Here is a 16,244-nt window from a genome sequence, read left to right on the forward strand (position 1 = left end):
TATCTGTCTGAATGATCTAGAATTTAAACCGTATTTGCTTGGATCATCACCCCTTCCTAGACTGTCCTCCAGTGCCTATCCTAGATGAAGGAGCATTCAAACAACTGTGGTACATTTGGAAAAGTGTCCATTTATAATAACATGTCTGACAACTGTCTTCCTCTTCATTGTTTCATTGTGTTGTGTGAGGACTGAGTGATGGACAGAAAACAGCATTTTGTATTTGAGAATTAATATTTAAGTTATCTTTTCAGGGTACCATCTTCCACAGAAATTTCTCTGAAACTACATATTGCTCAACCAGAAAATGACAGCCATGTAGCATTATTAAAAATGTATACATCTTCAGATTGTCAGTATGAAGTAAGTTGTATATTTACTTAATTTTTAAGATAATAATTATTGAATAAATAGCCAATATATTTTTATATTAGCCTTAGATACATGGCAATGTGGAAACCAATATAAATATGTAATAGACATTTATGGTGCTTTAAATATTCTCCATTTTGCCTTTTAGCACCACCTGTATTTCCTTAGCTGAACCATTAAAAGCATACATCTTAAGAAGTAATAGAAATAAAAATTGATACTATAGATTAACGTTCTAGATTTGGAAGCCCAAAGTCCAGAATTCTGTATAAATTGAAGAACATCATGAAATCAGCTGACATGACTTTACTGAAACAATTGCCATGATATGTAATGGTTTCCAGCTCCACTGGATAAGTTTGAGAATCTTTCCTTTTCATTAGCTTTTAAAATCTATTGTCGTTAATATGTGCAGAGCAGTATGCCTGCTGTGTTTGTTTTACAATCACAGTACATCTCTGCTCCAGAGAAGGGAAAATAGACTTGAAAAACATTTACTCTTAAGGATTCATGAACTACAAGATTCCCTCTGTATCAGAACATCCCGGGTTCTAAGGATTCCAGATTTAAGAGATTGAAGTATACATTTTAATGGCAGTTTCTGGTTTATGTGAAATATCTTCTTTCTATTCAGTTCCTTTAAGCCAACCTTAGATATTTAGATTCTTCATTAGAACTTTCTTGGAGTGAGCTAGAATTGGTAGGATAGACTATAGGTAGCAACAAGTTTCAGTTGGACCTAAGCTATGAGTTATTTTAGATTTTGTGGAATTTATTAATGCTTTGGTATCTTGTTTTCTGTTTTAACACTGAAGGATCTTGTAAGGCTGTGATGGTTTTTAACATGTGCCTTCATATTTCTAATAGCAATAGTGAGAATTGCATTAATAATTTGGCTCCAAATACTGCACACTCTTAAAATGTTCATGTTTTTATAAGTACTTTATGTTTTTAAAAGTATTTTGAATAGTCATTTTATCATTTCCATATGAAATACGTATTTCCTTTTCCCAGACTTCCTAATATCAAAAAAGCTGTATTTATAATAGAGATAATTAATAATGAATTTCTTTTTAAAATATTGTTTTGGCTTAAATGTTACCAAATATGCTCTGTTTGTTCCTGATCTTATCTCATATGAAATTTATTTTTATGAAATTTACTTAGAAATGGCTTAGCTTAACTATACCTAGTGCTACACAGTAGTAGGTTTGGGATTTTAAAATATTAGTTATATGTAGATTAATTTGTGCTTAATTGTTCAGCAAACATATGTATAGCTTCTAGATTCAGTCATTCAATCATTTTCTTTAGCTTGCATGATCTGGTACTAAGATATTCTGGTTAATCAAATATTCTAGTTAGTAAAAGGTTACCATATGTACCATAGCATTCATCCAGTTGTCAAAAAATTAGAATCCAGGAAAATATACTGAACAATAAAACTACGCTTCATATAAGTTAAAATTTGTTGTCAGAGGATTCTTACAAGACTCTAAGTGCATTTAGGTTGATTATTAAAAAATGAATGATTGTGCTTAGAGATGTGCAAAAGTGCTCAATTTAATAAAATGTGAACTAGAAGGTTTCAGGAGAAATAACCTTTTTTTTCTTTTAATGATTATTTTAAACTAGGTGACAGTTAAGACTTCCTTTTCACAAATACTTGGACAGGTAAGAGATTTCTGGTTGATTATTGATTGCCTTGTAAATAAGTATTATAAGGCAAGGGTTGTAAACTTTCTCTGGAAAGGGCAAGATAATAAAATATTTTAACAAACCAAATATCATCTCTTGCTCCTGCTACTACTACAGCTGCTTTCTTTTTCATCTTTCCTTTTTCTGCTTTTTTCCCACTTTAATAAAATTGAAAAGCCATTCTTGGCAGACAAATCATAGTTGGCCACCCCTGGCTTTAAAGTGATGCTTTGATTTCTACAAGTGAGAGCTGATTCCTGATTCTCAAACAAATTAAGATATCATGTTGCTCATACTATACCATAATTAATAGTCTAGTAAAATTAGTAGGCTCTGTCATAGAAATGAACATTTTCAAATAACTTTTTATGTTGTGTGTGTTTAGTTTGTAAAAATAAAAAGTAAATTATATTAAAAATAAACATGTTCAAATACTTTAAATCCTTTTCAGGAGTGTCTTTCTAATGTTTATAAGCAAATAGTATTACAAAAATAATTTATCAAGTCATAGAACTATGAAAGTACACTCAACATCATTATAATTTGCAGAATTGTGTAACCTAGGCATAAATAATAATGATTAGTCAGAAAAATTATATAATAGCTTTAAAATTCATTAAAATTTTATTGTGCCTTCTATTATTTTTATTTTATTTTTTTGCCTGTTGTGTTTTATAATCCAGGCATAGCAGAATTTTAAAGTTTAAGTCCTTTAATTCTATAATTTATAAAACTTACAAATCAAAATTAAATCAAAATTTTTATATGCATTATCTCATTTGATTCTCACAACAACCTGGTGAGAACTAGATGGCGATTATTATTAAATTTGTGAACATTAGAAAATTTGAATTCCGTGTGTAAAATATGCTACATTAGAAAGAGAAGGTTAAATGTTGGTATAAATTGGAAAATAGCATCATGGATAGTTATAATAAATTCTCTAGCTTGTTAAGGAACTTTTTTTAAGAAAAATTATAGGGGATAGGTGGAAAAAAAGAAAAATTACATCTTGGAATATAGGGGAAGAATTGATGCTATTGTATTTTTAGTATGTCCAAAAGGCATGTTACTGTACACGGTGGTAGGGCTCAAAATACAACATACTGTCTTATCCATATAATCCCTGGGGCTCATAATTCAGGTTAGAGACAAGAAAAGTCAAGTTAGCTTGATACTTGATAGCCAGGCATAATTATATGTCCACCAGAGGAGGACATACTAGTATTCTTGTTTAGGCAAGGAAATTAATCTAAAAAAAGAAGATATGTAGATATTATAGGATCAAAGGTGGGTACTTTTTTAAATGTCAGAGAATTTGTGGTAATTAAGTCCTTCTCAAATTACTGAAAAGATATAAGATATTCTTTATGTCTGTTTAAAAATTTAGCTTGAGAACAGGGGAATGAGTTGAAGATGTATATATTATTCATCTTTTAAAAATAATACATATTTTCAAAGTTGCTGATTCAGTCAAAGAAGACTGAGAAGAAGGGATGCCTGAGTGGCTCAGTGGTTGAGCATTTGCCTTCAGCTCAGGGCATGATCCCCGAGTCCTGGAATCGAGGCTCACACTGGGGTCCTTGCAGGAAGCCTGCTTCTCCCTCTCCCTTTGCTTCTCTGTGTCTTCATGAATAAATAAATAATGTTTTTTCTAAAGAAGAAGAGGACTGAGAAGAATAAAGAGAAACCACTTGAGAAAATCTTTAGCCTTTGATTAGACAATTTTCCATCAAATTAATTTTTTTCAGAAAAGGAAAGAAAAAATATTTACATATTCTTTAGTTACTCTAATGAAAGAGGGCAAAGAAACCAGAAGTTACTTTCTCAAGAGAATTATATGAACTAGTAAATCATTTCTATGTAAGAATGAAGTGTAATATTGCCCAATCCTTAGATTTTAAGAGAAACTAGAAACTGAATATTTAGGTAAACATTTTTTAATTTTTTAATGATGGCATCTAATTTGAAATGTAAAGAAATACTGTGCCAAATACTAACACAAATGAAGCATGTCTACAATTTGAATGTGTTCCTTGGTGGCCAGTTTATGATTATTGACTTAGTCGTATCTTATATGAGTTGTATCTGTGGCCCAGTAGAATACTTAATACTCATAATAATGACAGTCATTGCGAAGAACCCGTTATGTTCAGAATACTGTATAGGAACTCTAAGAAGATCTCCAAAAACAGTAAAGAGTATTAAACGTTGATGATAACAGCTAATATTTTCTGATCACCTTGCTGTGCCAGTTACTATTCCAAAAGCTTCATACAAATGAACACATTTAAGCCTGAGACTCCCTGTGACATAAGTGCTATTTATCTCCATTTTATAAAGGCACAGAGAGGAGGGGTAAGGTAGCTTGCCCAAGGACACAGCTAGTGAGAGGAAGAGCTGTAGTCCAGATACAGAAGTCTGACTCTAAGCTTGCTATGCTGCTTAATTTTTCCTTCTATACTTTTTTTTTTTTTTTAAGATTTATTTATATGCATGGGGCTCCATGTTGGGCTCAGTCCCATGACCCAGGAGATCATGACTTGAGCTGAAGTCAGACACTTAACTGACTGAGCCACCCAGTCAGTTAAGTGTTGAAACCTCTTTTTCTGTACTTTTGATTAACTGAAGTATGTTATATATTTTCTACAATGTCATTAGCGGGTATTGAGTGTCATTTAGTAATAGGTAGAAAAATGCCTTTTTCCCTTTCACTCAATTTCTCTCCCTCCACTCAAAGCTGTAATTATAAATCATGAGTGGGGGCTAGAAGTTTGAGTCTTTCTAATCAGTTTTATCAGTCAATCAATCCATGAAGGAGTTTCAGGGAGACCTTGGACTTCTTGAAATTTTACACACCATTTTGTGTAAATATGCATTTCCATTGCTTTCATCAGATTGACAGGAGTCTATACATTTTCTTAAAAATTCTGTGGAATGTAGAGCATGCCTTAAAGCAAATTTCCTTTTAAAATGTTAACATTGGGAGGCCTGGGTGGCTCAGCAGTTGAGCATCTGCCTTTGGCTCAGGGCATGATCCCAGGTCTGGGGATGGAGTCTCGAATCAGGCTCCGTGCGAGGAGCCTGCTTCTCTCTCTCTGCCTATATCTCTGCCTCTCTCTTTCATGAATAAATAAATAAATCTTTAAAAATAAATAAATAAATAAATAAATAGCATTAAAAGTTGCTTACAGAACAGAATAAGTCTTTGTTAAAACTTTAACATTAAAAGAAGAATCTAACACTTTCTTTTTGTTATATATTTTTATATGAATTGAGTCAGCTGAGGGTTACCTGGGTGGCACAGTCAGTTGAGCATCTGACTCTCACTTTTGGCTCAGGTTGTGATCTCAGGGTCCTGAGATCAAACCCCAAGTCGGGCTTGTGCTCAGCACAGAGTCTGATTGAGATTCCTCTCCCTCTTTTGCTGCCCCTTCACACCTCAAATAAAATAATTAATTTTTTAAAAAAGAAATTGGATAGCTGATAGAATGACTTGAAGCACTATAACATAATGGTTATGAATTTAGGGTCTGGTTTAAATCCCATTCCACAAGATTTCCAGAGACAACAAAGAACCTAAAAGCTTAATACCGGCATATCTCAGGAAAAGGGTCCTTAGAACATTGGTGCTTTTGGTAGATGCAAGTGAAAGATTAGAAGTGAGGAGATGAAGAGGAGAAATAGTATCTCAAGCTCTTGAGAACTTAAACTGTGAGAGAGTTGGGGGAAACGTGGTAAATGGAGAGGGGAGTGGAGTGAAGGGAAGGTATTGTCATGTTCAGGGTGAGAGACTTAAATTTGTTTAAATGTCAGTGGCTCGGTGAGTAAATGAATACCCTGGAATTTCATTACATCATCTCTCCTTGAAACTCCCAGACTTTGAAGTTAAAGCACCTAATGGGGCAGCCCGGGTGGCTCAGCGGTTTAGCACTGCCTTTGGCCCAGGGCAGAATCCTGAAGACCCGGGATGAGTCCCACGTTGGGGTCCCTGCATGGAGCCTGCTTCTCCCTCTGCCTGTGTCTCTGCCTCTCTCTCTCTCTAATAAATAAATAAAATCTTTTTAAAAAAAAATAAATAAAGCACCTAATGATACTGATTTCACACTTCAGTAAAATCATTAATGAGATTATGACAAAGTCACTGCATTGTAAACTCTTTAGATGGTGTTCATCCTTATATTCCTGGTGTTGAGTACATTGAGCCCAGTACATAGGTGATGCAATTTCTAAATTGAGAAAGATTGAAATAAATTATATTTTCATAGTCATTTATCTATGAATAATTTTTAACTTTAGTTCCATTTACATAAAAACACAGCTCATTTGTTCCCCCTTTTAAAAGCTCACCATTGAAGAAATATTGACACACTTGTACTTTGTAGTTGTGAGTTTAGTTCCAGACCACCACAAATATTATAAAAAAGTAAGTCAAATGACATACAAGTACATATAAAAGATATATTTTTACTTTATTGTAGTCTGTTAAGTGTGCAGTGGTATTATGTCTAAGAAAACAATGCATACCTTAATTTTTAAAACTTTATTGCTAAAAAATGCAGACCATTATTTGAGCTTTCCATAAATCATAATCAGTCATCCTAGATCATCATAACAAATACAGTAAGTAAAGGTTTAAAATATTGTGAGATTTCTCAAAATGTGACACAGACATGAAGTGAACAAATGGCTACTGAAAAAATGGCACCAATAAACTTGCTCAATGCCAATTGCTACAGACCTTCAATTTGTAAAAAAGACAATTATCTGCAAAGTGCAATGAAGCAAAACAATAAAATGAGGTATGCCTGTAATAGCTAATATTTTTTTGATAGCTTATCATGTTTGAGTTAATACTCTAATACTTTACACAAGTCTTTAAACTTTAAATCCATCTATAAAGTAAGTACTGTTATTGTCCCCATATTACTGATGAAGACAGTAGGAGTTAACAGGTAACTTGCTTGTCTGTTTTAATGTTTTGGGTTTTTTTTTTTAAGATTTTATTTATTTATTTTAGAGAGAGTGCATATGTGTGAGGGGCAGAGGGAAGGGGAGGGTAAGAATCTCAAGCAGACTCTGTGCCCAACATGGGGCTGGATCCCACCACCCTGGGATCATGACCTGACCCAGAATCAAAGGTTGGATAATTAACTTAGCGAGCCACCCAGGTAACCCCCTACTTGTCTGTTATGTTTTTAATTGTGCAAGTTACTTGGTGCTCCCTGTGCTTGAATTTCTTCATCTGTAAAATAGGGATAAGAATTCTCTCAAAGGATTTTTGGGAGGAGAGTATGACTCAATGCATATATAATGTTTAGTATCATGCCTGGAACATATTAAATGCTCAATAAATGTACCTTGTAAAGAAAAGCTTGTAGTAAATGCTACTCAATTGTATATTTCTTTTTGTTATACCTTTATGAAAAATTCTAGTTATATGTTTCTAAGATGCTGTATGTTCTTAGTATTTATTTTACTTAGAATTTGGGGGTTTTTAAAATTTTTTTTATTTTTTATTTATGATAGTCACAGAGAGAGAGAGAGAGAGAGGCAGAGACATAGGCAGAGGGAGAAGCAGGCTCCATGCACCAGGAGCCCGACGTGGGATTCGATCCCGGGTCTCCAGGATCACGCCCTGGGCCAAAGGCAGGCGCTAAACTGCTGCGCCACCCAGGGATCCCTATTTTACTTAGAATTTTGATACCTATTACTGGAAGTACCTCTGTGGCCATGTCAGGAAAGATATAAAATGAAGAAAGACATTTTTATTTTATATGAAAGTACATTTATTTCATTAACATGAATATTCAAAAGTTGTCCTTTGATTTGCCTGTTTTCTAGGTAGTTAGATTTCATGGTGGAGCTCTTCCTGCTTATGTTACATCTAGTATCCTTCTTGCTTATGGGGGGCAGTTATATTCTCTTTTCTCAACAGGTAAGAATGTTTCTATTCCTCTTATCTCTCTTCATTCCTTTCTTCCTCAGTTTCCTCTTTCTTCCTCAGCTTCATTACTACCTATTCATCCTTTGTGTAGTTAAATTCATCACCCATCTCTCAAGTGTACAGAGGTTTGAAACCCTCTGGTTTTTTGTTTGTTTTTTTTTAATCTTCTGATTTTAGGAGATCCCCAAGAAGATTCCTTATGTGGCTTTTCCATTTTATACTTTTGTGTCTGAAGTTTTTTCCCTCTATTCTAAGGATATCCTAAGAGGTAGAGTCTCACTAATGGCGATCGTTCTCCATTCCATTCCTGGTACCTGATATAGTGTCAAGCACATAGTAGGCATTCAGTGTAATGTTTGGGCTATTTCCACTGTATCAGTTAGATCCTGGGACACCGAATGGAATAATTGAGAGTTTATTATAAATGAAGGGGCTATTTCAAAGGTATATCTAGGGTTAAGGGAAATGACTAAGTGCCAGAGTAGAGCCATCTGATACTCCTCAGTACCAGGGCAAGGGAGTGAGGAAGGCTAGGGAGCTATTGGAGAAGGCAGCATGACTGCAGCTGCAGCCACTGTCAGCCTGTGGCTCAGGAGGAAGAAAGGCCAAGAAATATATCCACTAATGTTCTTTCTGCGTATCAGTGTCTATCTTTCCTGAACCTAAGTCAGCCTCCCAGAATTCAGAACAGAGTAAGAGTGGATCTGGAAAGGCAAATACAGAATATATGCTGCATTGGACAAAACCTTCCCTGGAGTATAGCAATGAAAATAGTTTCCCAGGACCCTACTTTGTAAAGCCCTCGTACACTTGTTGGGCTCGGATAGTAATCAAGGGAGACAAGAGATAGGAAAAGAGAGTGGGATCAAAATGTATAAAAGCTGTACAAAAATACACTCCAGAATTTCCATTTTGCCAAAACCTTCTGCACTAACTCATTCCATTTCAATGACTTATAATTTTGAGTCTGCCTTTAGTATTCATTTTAACCTTCATATACTGCTCTTGGGAATGTAAAATACTGTAGATGCTTTGGAAAGTAGTCTGGCAATTACTCTATGACTCAGGAACTGTTTTCCTAGGTATATATATCCAAGAAAAATATAAACATATACCCACAGTAAACTTGTGCACACATGTTCACAGAAGGACTATTCATAATATCCAAAAGACAGAAACAACCCAAATATCCATCAGCTGACAACATGGATGCCAAGTAAAGGAGCCAGTCAGAAAGGATCATATATTATATGATTTCATTTATAGGAAATGTTAAGATTAGGCCAGGCCATAGAGCCCGGAAGTAATTAGTTGCCTGGGAATAGGGAGACCTTGGAGGTGACAGTTAAGGGGAACCAAAGTTTGTTTTGGGAGTAATGAAAATGTTCTAAGGCTGATTGTGGTGATGAAGGCATAACTGAATATACTTAAAATCACTGAATTATGTATTCTTTGAATGATTGTGTGGTATGAGAATTATATCCCAGTAAAGTTGTTTTTTTAAAAAAAAAAAAAATCACCTTTGGAGCTTTGTGAAAATACAAATGATGAAACCTCATCTTTGGCTTCCTGAAGTTGTTTCACAAATGATTGTGTACCCTTATATGAGATCTACTGAATTAAAGTAATTTTAATCTGTGAAGAGAATCTTTATGATAGTAATGACCCTCGCCTTTTCTGACATGAAATATGTTGCTCTTAGAATGCAGTCAGTGTATAATATGACTCATACTTCATTACTATGAATTCTTTATTACGTATAAAATTTTTTTTAATCACCAGGTCATTGCTTAGAATATACTACTATGTTGGATAAAGAAGCCAAACCCTACAAAGTTGATCCTTTTGTAATTATGATTAAGTTTCTCTTGGGGTAAGTTTTATTATCTGTGATAATGATTTTAATTATTTCATATATATGAAATATATTTGGCCCCATAATGAAATAGAATTATTCATATAAGTATATTAATTGTCTTGTTTTATTAAATGAGACTTTTAGGCAGAGGACTGATAGGTGTATCAAAATTTACTTTAGTACTATAACCATTTCAAAAGTAATTATAGAAATTATATATAGAGAAATTATAGAAATTATATATATATCAATTATAGAAATCATATATATATATCAGTTATAGAAACTTAGTCTGTAAATATACCAAGCTTTTAACATTTGCAAGGGGATGTATAAGGTCCCTGATCTTTGAATATCCCAGATTCATGAATACAAACCATTATAGAGTATTGGTGAAATGGTGCTTTTTCTTCCATACAAAGTATATTTTGGATGTCTTTACCCCACTTAACATCCCATTTTAAATTTATTTACATTTTATGTTTTTTGCTTAAAAACCGACATACTTAGATCTCTTCAGTCGTTACAACTAGCTGTTGGTTTTCTAACTTAAAAAGATCACTTATTACTTCATTACAAGGATCAAAAGAGAGCAGTGGAACTGCTTTAGACTCAGGACTCACACCTTGAAGATCAGTAGACTCACTTGGAAGATAAATGACTAGTTCTCTGCAAGGAGTTGAAATTTGTCTTTAAGTATAATTATGAATTGAGTATCATAGAACTTTGGGGACTCAATTGAATGGTCAGACACCTCAGATATTAAATACTTGAATGTCAATTGTTGATTTTTCTTTTTGCTTTTATTATATGTTTTCTTTTATCCACAGATATAAATGGTTTAAGGAATTATGGGATGTGTTAATGTTACCAGAATTAGATGCCATCGTTTTAACTAGTCAGAGCATGTGTTTCCCCCTTGTATCCTTGATTCTCTTTCTGTTTGGAACATGTACTGCCTACTGGGGTGGCCTGCTTTCTTCTACATCCGTGAGACTGCTTTCTTCATTGTGGCTAGCTTTGAAAAGGTAAAGAGTGATTGAAAGCTTTCTTACTGCTCTTAAGGAAAAGAGTATATTTTGATAGGGAACCTCAAAATTAATTTGCTTTCACTAAACTATAATTTCTAAGGAAAGATGTATAACTAGCAAAACATGGGTTAGTGTTCAAAATTATGTCTTCATCAGATAGTCATTTAGGGATGCCTGGCTGGCTCAGAGGAGCATGCAACTTTTAATCTTGAGGTTGTGAATTTGAGCCCCGTGTTGGTGTGGTGATTACTGAAATAAAAACTTTTGTTTAAAAAAAAGATAATCAGGGATCCCTGGGTGGCGCAGCGGTTTGGCGCCTGCCTTTGGCCCAGGGCGCGATCCTGGAGACCCGGGATCGAATCCCACATCGGGCTCCCGGTGCATGGAGCCTGCTTCTCCCTCTGCCTGTGTCTCTGCCTCTCTCTCTCTCACTGTGTGCCTATCATAAAAAAAAAAATAAATAAATAAAATAAAATAAAATAAAGATAATCATTTATTGCAAGTTAAATGCTACATTTGAATTTGACTTTAATGCCAAAAGTTAATCAAAAAAGTATGACAAAAAAGTAGTGCCTTGCTGGCTCAGTCAGTAGAGCATGCTGCGCTTGAACTCAGGGCCATGAGTTCAAGTTCCACATGGGAGTAAACAAACAAAAAAGTGACAGATTAAAGAAGTATTTTTAGTTTTTATGATTGTGAATCCTTCCAAGGAGGAAGCATTCCTCTGACAATGCTTTATACGTTGACATTCAGTCAAACCTGAGAGCAAGAGAATTCCAATCATGCTACTTAAGGTCAGATTAAATGAAATGCATAAAAACTCCAAAAACATTGCCTAGAGTTTTATTTTAGGCCAAAAGGCATAGTTTGAAGTCACTGGTAGGCTTTTCTGGTGAAGCCACTAACCTCATTTCCACTGCCGCTGCTCCTCAGAAGACATGTGATTTCCTGTCACATAGGGGATTATGGTGTGATGTTCCTTCACTCTTCTGAGGTGCTTCTGACACATTAATAGCATCTTAAGTCTGGTGATCTCGAGACTTTAAGAAATAAAAACCCGTTTTCCCTCCTATCAAGATCAGAAATGTATGGCACAGGGCCTACAATTAATGATTATTTTTAGTAACATATTTTTCTAACTTAGTACGAATATCAGCCATAGTGTATCTAAATGGAAGAGGAGCTATCACAGTGTATTACAGACTATACAGTCAAATATGTGTCATCCCTTGCCGTTATGACAAAATATTTTACTGCTTCCCTTACAGTACTTGCATATTGATAAATAGGAGAGCCTGGAAGAGTATACTGTATTACTTTCTTCTTATATGTGACTGTATAAACAACTGTTAATACTTTTAAAAGCTTTATTCTTGTTTTTCCAGGCCCTCTGAACTTCCTAAAGATATCAAGATGATATCAGCAGATTTGCCCTTTTTGACAGTTGTTTTGATCATAGTTGGTTGGACAACTTGTGGAGCATTTGCCATACTTCTTACTTATCTTTATTATGTGTTTAAGGTATGTCACATTACTGAAGTCAGAATGGCTGGGCTTTGTGTCAGGCAGACGTAGACTTTCCTATAGGTATTGTTAACAAAAATTTTCATTACAGCTGCAGCAACCTGTTATATAACAGGTTTAAATGTAGAAGTTATTTTTAACATCTTAGTTATTTAACATCTTAATTATTTTTTAACATCCTAGTTATTTAAAATATATGGTCAACTATAGAGCTGAAATTGTCACTCTGAGTTCACTTAGTTTTAAAAAAAAGCAAAAGAAGGGGAAAAGATAATAATCTGTTTCACATTGCTTCTTGCTCTTGCAGGTAATGTTAACTTTTTAAGAAAATTTTACTAGAGCAGTTTTTATTCATATCTCCCTTTGAACGTGGGTAATAGACCAAAAGTTATGTCAGTGGGATCAAGCTACCAATTGTGCTGACATAATGTAGAATGTTACAGATGTTGCTGGAGAATCAGAAGACAAGAATAAAAATAATTAGGCTGATAATTTTACTGAGGAAGTAAAAAAAACTTCAAGAAGGCTGATAGCTTTGCAGGAAAATCTAGGTTATATAACTGCATACTCTCCAGATTAATCTTCTGTAAAGACAGTTAATACCAGAATGGATAATCATTTTTTTTCTTTTTTAAACAAAGGTTGATTTACATCTGCTTTTAACATGTACCTTATAGATTATTCTCAATTTTCCAAAGGAAATTTATGTCCAGAAAAATCTATCTACTACTTTGATTTATAAATATAATATTTTAGCTTTTTAAAGTAGATATTTCAAATAATTGAACCAATAAGTAAAACTTTCTTAAATACTTAGCTTAAGCAAATCTAAGAAATTAAACTTTAAGATTTTCTCAGGTTTTAATAAACATCTCACCACTATATATAATATGAGTTCTGATGTTCAAAAATTGAGAATAGATAAGACATGTTAAATTCTTTATACTGCACTGAAGGTAATCAAGTATCTTACAGGACACTAAGTTGCTACAGCAAAGCATTAATTAAACATAGGTTCTCAGAATATAGAAGATAAAGGATATCCTGGACCCATCATACTCTGGAAGTTTGTATTTTGTTTTTTGTTTTTTTCTGTTTTTTAATCCATAATAGTAAGCATTATAGTTATTATTTACCTTTTCTGAAAGAATATTTGTAAATGTTTAATGTACTTTTAGTTACTTAGATTTCTTTAAATTTCAGATTACGGTGCTTCTCAATTATAATAAAAATGGTTGTTTTTTTGATTCAAAATAAAAGTGAGATTAAACAGGTTTTTTTTTTCCTAGATTGTTCATCTGCAAGCCAGCCTAACAACTTACAAAAATAGCCAGACTATGGTAAGTTTTATTTTCAAAACTCTGCATCACTTTAATATAAAAGAACACAGGGAAATAAAAAGGTTTGTTTCTTTTAAGTTAGGATTTTGCACTGTTTAAAAAAGATGTCATGAATTTAAGCAACTTTAAGAAAAGTGAACCTAATAAGACTAATTTTAATTTAATTTTTTTTTTTTTTTTTTTGAGAGAGTGTGTGAAAGTGGTAGAGGGGAGGGGTGAGTGGTTGGGACTGGTAGAGGGTAAGGGAGAAAGAATCTTAAGCAGGCTCCACGCCCAGTGCTGGAGCCAGATGAGGAGCTTTATGACCTGAGCCACATCAAGAGTTGGATGCTTAACTGACTGAGCCACCCAGGCACCCCTATCTAATTTTAATTTTATCTTTATCAGTACTTATGTCATATTTATTGTTACAAGTTAAGTAATTATTGTTACAGGTTAAGTAATTATTTAGAGAATATAGTCTTAGCAATGGAAACAGCAAGTCAAGGAATAAAAATTTTATAACTAATAACTTTTAAGTTACTTTGAACAAGGTTAATTTCAATATATCAGTTTGATAATAGAAAGATGTGTTTACTTAGCTATTAAATAATTGAGTATGATTCTAAGTAAAATAAAAACTAAATAAATAATCTTAGTATTTTTACTTTATTGCTTTGTAGAATCCCAAACACTCTAGAAGAAGTGAAAAAAAATCAAATCACCATAAAGACTCTACAATACACCACCTTCGTTTATCTGCCAATGATGCTGAAGATAGTCTTCACATGCACAATACTGTGATTAACTTATTAACATGGATTGTATTACTCAGCATGCCATCTTTAATTTATTGGTTAAAAAATCTCAGGTGTGTTTGACTTATGTAATTATAATTTATGTGGTTCAAACAATAAATATAAGTAGAGACTAACCAGATTCCTAGTGATCCGTAAAACTTCCTCAAGAATAGGAAGCTATATATCACCTGAAATTTATTTTTAATGCACTTATATTTTTTCCCTTACTACAAGAATATAAACTTTGGGACTATAAACTTTCTCAAAATCTGCTCAAAGGAGGGAATTGTATTTTATTTATTTTAGCTTTAACCTTCTGTGAGTCTAATACATATGAAACTGCTTTATTTTCTTGACTTAAGGTATTGATAATGCTAGTGCTTTAAGTATTTTTCAATTCAAGATCAGTTTTGTTTTCTTAAATTTGGGAGGAAGAAAATACATTTAAAAAGATTAGAGTTAAAAAAAAAGATTAGAGATAATGAAAAAAAGTGTACTTTTCAACTGAGTATCAAACATTGAACTAAAATAAATGACCACCTATTTTACTACTGAAAACCATTATTTGCCTTGCCATGTGATAATTGTTCTAGGTTAAATCAGAGTGTGAAAATGCTCTCTAAGATTATTTCTAGAAAATTTAATTATTGATAAATATTTTTTAGAACAGAAGAGGTGTATTTTTTTTGTTTTTGTTTTTGTGTGTGTGTGTGTGTGTGTGTGTGTGTGTTTGTATTTCCCTCATGATCTAAAATTCATATCTATTCATGGGTTTACTCAGGGAGGGGGCTTCCCAGGTAGAACAGAAGCTCCTGAGGACTGGAGACAAGTCTGCACAGCATAGGGACTCCATCAGTGTGTTAGATGATTGTTTTCTCTTCAAGCATTTCTCCAAGAAGACTCTGAGCTCCGTGCTTTGTGGTCAGAGTGGACTCAGGTTTTGGGGTCCGAATGGTGGGCTGGTCTCCACTCAGCTGCTTAAACCTCCGGTGGAGCTGCTCCATCTGGTCTGACGAGAAGCGGGTCTTGCCCATGAGCTCCCGAACCTCCTCGTACGTGGAGTGGGTCGCAGCGGCAGGGCCCGGAGCTGGTGGCAGCTGCACAGCACGCGGGGACGGCTGAGTTGCGGGTTCCCTTTTATTTTTAAATATTTTTTATTTTTTTTAATATTTTTTATTAAGGGCTATAAAAATATCCAGAAAGATAAATAAACGTGATGCAATAATATATGTCCTAATATGAAGAACTTTCTTGCAGTACATTGTTTTTCTTCACAATGGCCTTCAAATCACAGGAGGCAGGGATTCCTGCTATTTCCTCTTCTTTTATTACACACTGCAGAATTTCTGAATCAGTATCCCGCCCTTAGTCTTCTCATTTATAAATCAAATTCATTTTCAATCCATTGTTTAGAGGGAGCGTATTTTCTTCTGTTCCACAAAGAGGACTTTTGTTTCACAATTGGGTCATAATGTAAGAGAGTGAGTTTCTCCCGTAGTCGGCTTCTCTTAGGCCACCTCATCCAAGTAATAATTGATCACCCACTCAATATGGTTTTTAGAAATAATATAAAAATTTCAAATTATCTAAATAATGGAAGTTTTTTTCTTGAACAAAGTAAAGTTTGATAAGTTATATCAACAGGATACCAGATGCTAATATCCTTTCTTTGTCCCTCATTTTAGTCAAGATCCA

At 33.9% G+C, this 16,244-nt stretch overlaps 1 protein-coding gene across 1 annotated transcript in view; it reads left to right on the forward strand.

Annotated features, from left to right (window-relative positions):
* The window catches only part of PGAP1 (post-GPI attachment to proteins inositol deacylase 1), a 74,724-nt gene that overhangs the window by 48,788 nt on the left and 9,692 nt on the right, over positions 1–16,244 (forward strand). Inside the window, exons 18-25 of the mRNA XM_077885534.1 lie at positions 255–363; positions 2,008–2,046; positions 7,915–8,008; positions 9,800–9,890; positions 10,706–10,903; positions 12,292–12,427; positions 13,720–13,770; positions 14,433–14,620. Coding sequence (XP_077741660.1) covers positions 255–363; positions 2,008–2,046; positions 7,915–8,008; positions 9,800–9,890; positions 10,706–10,903; positions 12,292–12,427; positions 13,720–13,770; positions 14,433–14,620 — 906 coding nt within the window. The remainder of the gene's footprint in view (positions 1–254; positions 364–2,007; positions 2,047–7,914; positions 8,009–9,799; positions 9,891–10,705; positions 10,904–12,291; positions 12,428–13,719; positions 13,771–14,432; positions 14,621–16,244) is intronic.

Source organism: Canis aureus, chromosome 36 (assembly GCF_053574225.1).
Source record: "Canis aureus isolate CA01 chromosome 36, VMU_Caureus_v.1.0, whole genome shotgun sequence".
In the NCBI taxonomy this organism is placed as follows: domain Eukaryota; kingdom Metazoa; phylum Chordata; class Mammalia; order Carnivora; family Canidae; genus Canis; species Canis aureus.